Below are 9,360 nucleotides of genomic sequence, written 5' to 3' on the forward strand. Positions count from 1 at the left end.
TTTCGACCCCGCGCGCCGCCCCCTCCCCCTGCGCGCCGCCCCCCCCCTCCTGGGCGCAGGCCCCGCCTCGCCGCCGCCTGAGCCCACCTCCTCGCGGCCGCCGCCATTGGCCGCGCGCGCCGCCTCCGCCCTCGGCCTCGCACTTCCTGGCGGAGCCATGGCTGCGCAGCCGGCCGGCCCCAGGACTCCCGCGACCCGGCCCCGCCGCCGCGCCCGCCCGGTCCCGCCGCCGCCAGGGGTCCCCGCGCCGCTCCCGTAGCGCGCCCTCCAGGTGGGCCTCGGCGCGCGTCGGGGGGTCGGGGGGTTGGGGGACTGGGCCGGGGGCGCCCATCCTGGCGAGCGGGGAGCCCCGGCCGCGCCGCCCCCTCTCCCTGCGGGCGTCCCTGGGCGCCGGGGGACGCGGCGGGAGGGGGAACCGCAGGTGAGACAGGTGCGGCCTGCGCGGCCCGGCCTGCGCGGCCCAGGTGAGTGTCCCCGCGTCCTGCCGCGGGCGCCGGCCGGGCCGCGATCCGACTCCGCCTCCCTCCGCCGCCCCGCCGCCGGCTCGAACCTGCCCGGCGGCCGTTGTGCCGACAGTTCGGCCGGGGGGTGCGGGCGCGGGTGCGGGTGCGGGCGAGCGGCCGCGGCGCCGCGAGACCCGGGGCTGGTGAGTCGCTGCGGCGTCCGAGTCCGTTTCCCGATCGCTGGGGTCGGCCGGTTCAGGCTAGAAGCCGGGAAGCGTCTCGCAGAGCAGGCTCCCCGGGGACCCTCCGTCCGGATGTCGCCTCTGTTCCCGTGTTTACTCAAAGACCTTTTAACGCGGAACCGGGGATCGCCCCTGCCCCTGTGGATGGCCTTGACCCCTTCGTCTGCCTCCGGGAAGCACGGGAGGCGGCTGACACCCAGCGCTCCTGCGCGCGTTGGCCCCGAACCGCTTGCCCCGAGACAAAAGGGAGCCTCCAGCAGGGGAAACTCTCCCAAGAAATCTTGGCCTAGAAACGAAAGCTTTCATCGCAGAGAGGGAACCTGAGCCCTGGATGGCTGCAGGGGTGGTGGGGAGAGAGGGACCTGCTGCTTTCTGGGGTGTGACCTTGGGTGGGCCTCTCTAGCACCTGAGCCCGGGCGTCTGCGGTGATCGCGCACCTGTCTCAGAGAGTGAAGGTAGAACGGCCAGCAGGCACTGTGTGAATGTTGGCTTCCTGCCCTTCCCTCCTGAACCCCCTAGCAGCCCCCAGGCCGTTAGGTCAGAAGGGACCGGGGTGCTACAGCTGGCCTTTGCCACAAAGTTGCAAGTTTGTCAAGAAAAATCTAGTTGCCCTTTCCTTTCCTCAGGGAGCTGGACAGGATGCACTGTGCCCCAGGTTACTCCCTTGGGAATGCTGGAGGCCCCCTCCCACCTCGGTGTGACCCCCATTATCTTGACACAGTGCTTGCTTCTTGTGACATTGTTTTATTAGCCAGGGCTGTTTGTTCAGTAGGTAACAAATGGACTCTTTGTAACTCAGAGAAAAGGGGGAAAAAATTCCTTCTTAAACCCAGTCTGTAACTTGTGCCCATGTAGCTGGCGTAGTCCTTCCTCTGTGCTCCTACACCCCCACCCCCGTCCCCCAAAGCCTGGCTCTGTGCTATTATTAGTGAATTAGTTGGCATTTCGAAGCGGGAAGAAACTCCTGTGTTGCCTGATACTCCAGCCCATCCCATAGAGATGATTATGAGGTCTAGAGAGGTGACTGTAACTGTTCAATTTTATACTGGACCTTCTAGGCAGGACGTACTGCCTGTAGGCATGTTTTTTTTTAAGATTTTGTTTATGTGACAGAGAAATCATAGGCAGAGGGAGGGGGAAGCAGGCTCCCCGCCGAGCAGAGGGCCCGATGCCAATCCCAGGACCCTGGAACCATGACCTGAGCTAAAGGCAGAGGCTTTAACACCCTGAGCCACCCACGCACCCCACTTTTTTTTTTTTTTTTTTAAATGGACAGGCAGGGTAGTTTGGGGGTTGAGAGCAAGGACGCCTCCCTGGGTTGTAGTCCCACCCCTCTGCTCCTTCCTGACTGTGTGACACTGGGCAAGTGACCATATCGCTATCAGCTTTCTCCTCCGTAAACAGAATAGTAGTTCTGGCCTCCTGAGGGTTTGGGGGGCATTAAATCAGTGAAGACCTAGGAGTGCACTTGTAGGAAAACCCCTGTGTCTAGAATGTGACTGTATTTCTTCTGTGGCTGTCATCACTGCATCACAGCCTGGCCTCCGCTGTGATATTTTAAAAGTAGGAGACTCCTGAACCCTGGGCCACAGTGAGCAGAGCTTGTGGGTAAAGGGCGCACGTCTGCCCGCTTTGAAGCTGGACGGGCTTAGGTTGGATTCCCCGCCGTTTACCAGCTTTGTGACCTGGAGCCCAGTGTCCTCACCTGTGAACGGGGATGCGACCTTAGCCCGGCAGCGGAGTAGTTGGGCTCAAATGAGATCACACACATACATCCCTTAGCCGAGTTCCTGGGTCCCCGTCCAGGCTTTGAAATGGTAACTATTGTCATTATAATTTGGATCCAGCCCAAGTCTTCCAAGAAGAAGGCTTCCTCTGGATCCAGCAGATATTTGTGGGACAAGGCCTAAAAGACGCGACGTCAGGTTTTAGTTTATAAATGATCAAAGTTAGATGCTCCATTTGCTCCTCATTCTAACCTGATTTTTTCCAACTCTGTGTCCGAGAGCTCTTGACAGTGTATGGTCTTCTCTCCCTCTTTCCTCCTGTGGCAGCACCCTGGCTGTCACTGAGGTCCGCTGGCCGAGCTATGATTAATGAATGACCTAGGGTTTGGTCTCGGAGGCTCAGAGATCCTGTTCTTGTTCCAGGGCTGCGGTCTCTTCTATGATGGAGGGAAGCCGGCAGACGCGAGTGTCACGGCCCTACAAGATCAGCGAGTCCTCCAAGGTCTGTGAGTGGGTATTCGCCGCGTGCGCAGGTCGCCTTAGCAGTATGGTGTTTTTCTGATGAGTTCGTGCCTGACAGACTGATTTTCTGTTCCTTCTCGGGGTGGTGGTAATCTCCTTAATGATGAATCGGGGGAGGTAGCAGGGACACGGAATGGAAAACGTGCCCTAAACTCAGAGGGGTAGGGGGTGGAGGGGGGGGACATTAGAACTGCACCTTGACCCGTTAGTTGTTTTCCTCAACCTGAAGACGTGGCTGGGACGGAAGAAAAGCCGCGGGATGTCTGTCCCCACATGGGGCTCAGAAAACTCCCAAGGACATATCCATTGACAAGCCAGTCACCCACCTCATGGTGGGGGCAACACGTTGCCTACCTGGCTGTTAAGGGCCCAGAATCTTCCCCCAGTCATGACCTGCTGGGACCCTACGAGCAAGTGAGGGTGGGTTCCCCAGGGCGGGCTACCAAACGGTGTTGCACTGGCCATATCAGGATCACCCCGGGAGATGGTGAGGGGAAAGGTATGGAATTAGAAATGCATATGCCCCACTCCATCCCTAACTGGCTAAATTAAAATCTGAGAGTAGGACCTGGGAATCTATACCATCAGTAGACTCTTCGGACGGCTCGGAGCAGCCCCTGTCCCCCAAAGTACTAGATGTAAGGATTGGGGGATTGGTTTGCAAGGCAGTCTCTGTTTACACCTGTCCCTCTATAAATATTGACAACACCCTATTTTTCTCTGAAAGTGGTTCTCTTGGAGATTAATAAATGCTATGGTTACCTTAGATCATGCATTTTCCTTTTTTTTTTTTTTTTAAGAGATTTTACTTATTTATTTGACAGTGAGAGAGTATGCACAAGCAGGGGAGAGGGAGAAACAGGCTCCCCCACTGAGCGGGGAGCCCAATGTGGGGCTCGATTCCAGAACCCTGGAATCATGACCTGAGCCGTAGGCGGTCGTTTAACCAGCTGAGCCACCTAGGTGCCCCCAGATCACGCATTTTCAATGCAGCCGCCATTGCTCCCAAGGGGCCACAATTGGTCCTTGGAGGTGCAGAAAGGATCCTACTTTTTTGTGTGTGTGTGATTAGAGCACAGCTATGCATACGGTTCACACACACATATGCAGAATATATGTGGTCTTTAAATTGCACGGGAACTGTTAGGAAAAATAATTTTATAAGATTGGAAAAAAGATTAAAGAACAGCACTTTACAAAGAGAGTTGTTAGCAGCCTTTAGACTTGAGGGGGAAAAAGGGGGGCAGAGTTTGTGTAGCTGTGCATGATAGGAAACCGGAGTGTAATTTTCAGGAGAAGTTGGTTCTCCAGAAAAGTGGGCTCCTGTTTCCGTGCGAGTTCCCGGGAAGGCGCTTGCCAAGCCCGGCTTTATCCGCTGTGAAAACCCAGAGCGGTCTCAAGGCTGTTTCAAAGAGGCTTTGTTTCGGACCCTGGCCACCGAGACAGGGTAGCTTTCTCAGTGTGATAGGGCTAGAAGTCTTTGTCCGTTAAAGCCACATCCTGAGTTTGTTTCTGTCTGAACCTATCCCTTGGTTAGATGGTATTTAAGCTTCTAACTTTTTGTATTAGAGAAAGAGCCCAGATGGTAAGTGTATCCTCAGTTTTCCAGACGTTAAACACATCAGTGTAGCCAGCACCTGTCCCAGTCTCCAGCTTCCAGGACTGGAGTTTTGTCTGCCCTTGAACTTAATGTAAATGGGACCCAGGGGGGTCGGTATGCCCGTGTACTTGGCTCCTTCACTGGTTAGTCCGCTTCCGAGGGTTGCTGTGGTGTACTGGGAGGTGGTTCCTTCCCAGGGTGCTAACGTCTTCCCTTCTGTGACGGCCACTGTTCATTTATCTGCTCTGAAATGTCTTCATCCATTTTAATGGTGATTTTTTTTTTTTTTTTTAAATATGAAATACCCCTTCCTAGCATTCTGGCTGGGTTTGCTATTGAGTGGCTGTGTTCCTTCACCCGCCTCTAAGGAAGGCACTAAAATAGGAAATAAATGAATGAACAGGATTAAATACCATCAACGAATGTAGGAGTTGGGGCTTCCCAATTACAGAAAACGCTGCGAGACTGTTACTAATGTCCCTTTAAAATTGGGAAGTCACGTTTGTCTGTTTTTTCCCCCCCCAAAGTTTTCATCTCTGCAGCTGCATGAAAATGACCAGAAACGGGAGGTTGTAGTTGAGACCCAGGTGAAGAGTGGAGCGTGCCTACTTAGCATGGAGACCCAGTTTTGGAAAGAGGGGCTGCCCTTCTCCCTGCTCCCGGGAGCAGATGGTCCCCTCAGCAGCTGTCATCTGTCCCCACCCCCTGCCCCTCGGGGGGCTGTTTCTCTTTTTACACTGCAGATGGGGGTTCTGTGTATACCCATTTAAGTGTGGTGGTTCCGCATCCCCACCAGCTTAGAGACTGGGCAGCTCGCCCACTCGATGCTCCTCACTTCTCGGGATTTGGAGCCTTTGCCGTCACGAGTTAGCCTGCGCTGCCATGGTGCCTTTATCCTTCCTTCCTCGAGTGCACGCCCAAGAGGAGCCCCCAAGCCAGGATGTGGTGGAGCCCAGGCCCTTTCTGCTTCATTAGAAGCCCAAACCAGGGGCGCCTGGGTGGCTCAGTGGGTTAAGCCTCTGCCTTCGGCTCAGGTCATGATCCCAGGGTCCTGGGATCAAGCCCCACATCGGGCTCTCTGCTCCGCGGGGAGCCTGCTTCCCCCTCTCTCTCTGCCTGCCTCTCTGCCTACTTGTGATCTCTGTCTGTCAAATAAGTAAATAAAATCTTAAAAAAAAAAAAAAAAAGAAGCCTAAACCAGCCCAGCCTGGTGCACTCTCTCTGCCAGTGACCAGAATAGACCAAGAGACCGTGTGTGGGACCTCGGAGAAACTGCTCTGTAATGTAACATCCGTAGAGCCTGGCTCTTGGCACTTGGAAGGAAAAGAAGCTTTGGGCAGTATGGGTCTGGTGTCCTCAGCGGAGTGTGAGAACGTGGCCCACGCCTGTGGTCTAGATGGGGTGGTTGGTGTGGGAAGTGGCTGGACCACGCAGGGACCAGAGGGAAGGAAAGTACTGCAGTCACAGATATGTGGGAGGCAGGAGGCAAAGAAGGAGATGAGACCCATGCGATAGGGCGTGGCTTGATAGGGGACCTGCAGGAACTCGGGGAGCCCTCAGCCCCTCTTCCCTAGTCCACACCCACTTCCCCTTACAGGCTTAGAGCCCAGCCAGCCCTTGCCTCAGGCACCCTCAAACAGGCCGGTGACCTCGCGGATGTGTTTGAACAGCCTCAGTCTCCCTGTGCAGAATTGTTGTTCCAATTGTTCCAAGGTCAACAAAGCAAGCAGCAGGCAGATCCTGAATGCCCGGAGCCTCACTGGTCTTCCAAGGGTGGAGGAGCTGCTGTCTCCGTCTGACAGGTCTTTGCCTCCTCCAAAGCACATGGCAGGACCATAGCACTCAGTCCATGTCTCCCAACTGGAATTGCTAGAATTAATCCATTTAACTGTTCATATTAATTATTTTGTTAATTCTGCCACTGTGTGATGATGAAAAGTTTGGGCTCTCGAATCAGACCTAGTTTTAAATCCCAGCTGTGCCACTCAGTCACTGTGGGGCTTTGGGCAAGTTTCCTTGTCTCTCTGAGCCTCAGTTTTCCTCATCTGGGAAATGGGCATGATAACAGCCCTTCCCTTGAAGGGTCCCCTTGAAGGGTCATCATGACCCTTGAATGAGCGAGGGCACGGCGTGGGACACATCTAAGACCTGCCCTGGGAGAGACCATGCTCTTGCATATTTCATGATTTCTCTCTTTTAGTCTGGGTGACGACTAGTGAAGCCGTGTTTCTGAAAGGAGGAGCCCCAGAGCTCCTTATTCTGGAAGCATTGCAGAGTCTCTGGGACCGGACACAACGCTGAATCATCAGTAGAAGTGGAGACGGGGGTGGGGTGGGGGGGGTGGGTGTTGTCCCTGAAGCATGGCTGGGTGCTGAGCACTTTTTAATAAAGAGAGAGATAGAGAGAGCAGTCTTCGTCTGGGTGTGAGGCCTTGGTGGGCGCTCCAGCTGTCCTGGAAGCAGCTCCCTGCCACAGTGTGTCTCCTGAACTCCCCATTCCTGACTGCGAAGTGCCCTCATCTCACTCGTGACACTGGGAAGCGGAGACCGAGAAGCTACTGTGGTTTCCCAAGACCACAAGCTAGTGAGTAGCAGAGCTGGGATTCAAACCCAGATTCTGTCCGAGTGTAGACTAGGCTGCTCTGAGCCACTTCACCTTTCTGATAGGACAGCAGGTTTTTTTCTTCTTCCTTTTTTAAATTAACATGTATCATCGGTTGCAGAGGCACAGGTCTGTGATTTATCAGTCTTAACATAATACCCGGTGCTGTTTCATTACGTGTCCTCCTTAAAGGACAGCAGGTTTGACACCTGTTTGTTCAGGACCCACAGTAAGAAAGAAAGGGGGCAGGGAGAGAAGAAAGAAACGTTCTAGGAATTCTATTTAGAAAGAAGAGAGGAAGGATGAGAGACCGAGAGGAAGTAAGTTTTTCAGAATTGTATATATAATGAAAGAAAGTAGGAAGGAAGGGAATGCTAGTCAGTTTTTAGGAACTGCACTTGATATACCACTTTTTTATTTTAAAGATTTTATTTATTTATTTATCTATCTATCTATCTGACCGAGAGATCACAAGTAGGCAGAGGCAGGCAGAGAGAGGAGGAAGCAGGCTCCTCGCTGAGGAGAGAGCTTGATGCGGGGCTCTATCCCAGGACCTTGGGATCACAACCTGAGCCGAAAGCAGAGGCTTAACCCAGTGAGCCGCCCAGGCGCCCTGATATACCACATTTTTTTAAAAAAAGATTTTATTTTTAAGTTCTCTCTACACCCAACCTGGGACTTGAACCCCCAACCCTGAGATCAAGAGTCTCCAGCTCCTCCGACTGAGCGAGCTGGTCGCCCCTTTAGGACTTGCGTTTGAAAAGAAAGAAGGAAAGCTGCAGCGTGCGCGCACACACACACACACACACACACACACACACACACACCCCCACGCACAGAAACACCCTTATTCCCTGCAGGCTCTCTGACCTGCCGTTCCCGTTCTCTTTCACTGTGCTGTACGTAAGTGCTGGTCGTGGGGCACCAGACGGACCCCGGGACCCCTTGGTGGGGAGCAGGGGTGCGGTGGGGGAGGGGTTGGCGTGCTCCCCCCGCCCCCACCCCGCGGTGAGCCGACCCCTGAGCCGTGCCCTCCACCGCAGGTGTACCGCTGGGCTGAGCACCCGAGCATGGTGCTGCAGCGGCTCAACGAGCAGCGTCTCCGCGGGCTCTTCTGTGACATCGTCCTGGTGGCGGACGAGCAGCGCGTGCCGGCCCACCGCAACCTGCTGGCTGTGTGCAGCGACTACTTCAACTCCATGTTCACCATCGGCATGCGCGAGGCCTTCCAGAAGGAGGTGGAGCTCGTCGGCGCCTCGTACATCGGGCTCAAGGCCGTGGTGGACTTCCTGTACGGCGGGGAGCTGGCGCTGGACGGTGGCAACATCGACTACATCCTGGAGACGGCGCACCTGCTGCAGATCTGGACGGTGGTGGACTTCTGCTGCGAGTACCTGGAGCAGGAGGTGAGCGAGGAGAACTACCTGTACCTGCAGGAGCTGGCCTCCATCTACAGCCTCAGGCGGCTGGACGCCTTCGTCGACGGCTTCATCCTGCGCCGCTTCGGCACGCTGTCCTTCACGCCCGACTTCCTGCAGAACGTGTCCGTCCAGAAGCTGTGCGCCTACCTGGGCAGCAGCGAGGTGCAGCGCGAGTGCGAGCACGACCTGCTGCGGGCCGCCCTGCAGTGGCTCACGCAGCGGCCCGAGCGCGAGGCCCACGCCTTCCAGGTGCTGGAGAACATCCACTTCCCGCTCATCCCCAAGAACGACCTGCTGCACCGTGTCAAGCCGGCCGTGTGCTCGCTGCTGCCGCGGGAGGCCAACTGCGAGGGCTTCATCGAGGAGGCGGTGCGCTACCACAACAGCCTGGCGGCCCAGCCCGTGCTGCAGACCAAGCGCACGGCGCTGCGTACCAACCAGGAGCGGCTGCTGTTCGTGGGCGGCGAGGTGTCCGAGCGCTGTCTGGAGCTCAGCGACGACACCTGCTACCTGGACGCCGCCAGCGAGCAGTGGGTCAAGGAGACACCCCTGCCGGCCCGGCGGAGCCACCACTGCGTCGCCGTGCTGGGGGGGTTCATCTTCATCGCCGGCGGCAGCTTCTCCCGGGACAATGGAGGGGACGCGGCGTCCAATCTTCTTTATAGGTATGACCCCCGCTGTAAACAGTGGATCAAGGTGAGATTAAAGCCGGATTACTTCTTTACTCTTGACGACTTTCGGTCGCTTAACCTAGCCTTGACTGCCCCCCCCCCCCCCCCCCCCCCCCCCCCCCCCCCCCCCCCC

At 56.0% G+C, this 9,360-nt stretch overlaps 1 protein-coding gene across 1 annotated transcript in view; it reads left to right on the forward strand.

The window, feature by feature from the left end:
* Positions 1-230: 230 nt before the first annotated feature.
* The window catches only part of LOC111153027 (kelch like family member 36), a 13,509-nt gene continuing 4,379 nt past the window's right edge, over positions 231-9,360 (forward strand). Inside the window, exons 1-3 of the mRNA XM_022511834.1 lie at positions 231-271; positions 2,836-2,914; positions 8,179-9,252. Of these exons, the coding sequence (XP_022367542.1) occupies positions 2,852-2,914; positions 8,179-9,252 (1,137 nt within the window). The 5' untranslated portion in view covers positions 231-271; positions 2,836-2,851. The remainder of the gene's footprint in view (positions 272-2,835; positions 2,915-8,178; positions 9,253-9,360) is intronic.

This window comes from Enhydra lutris, unplaced genomic scaffold, assembly GCF_002288905.1.
Source record: "Enhydra lutris kenyoni isolate GAN:26980312 unplaced genomic scaffold, ASM228890v2 scaffoldscaffold30, whole genome shotgun sequence".
Classification (NCBI taxonomy): Eukaryota; Metazoa; Chordata; class Mammalia; order Carnivora; family Mustelidae; genus Enhydra; species Enhydra lutris.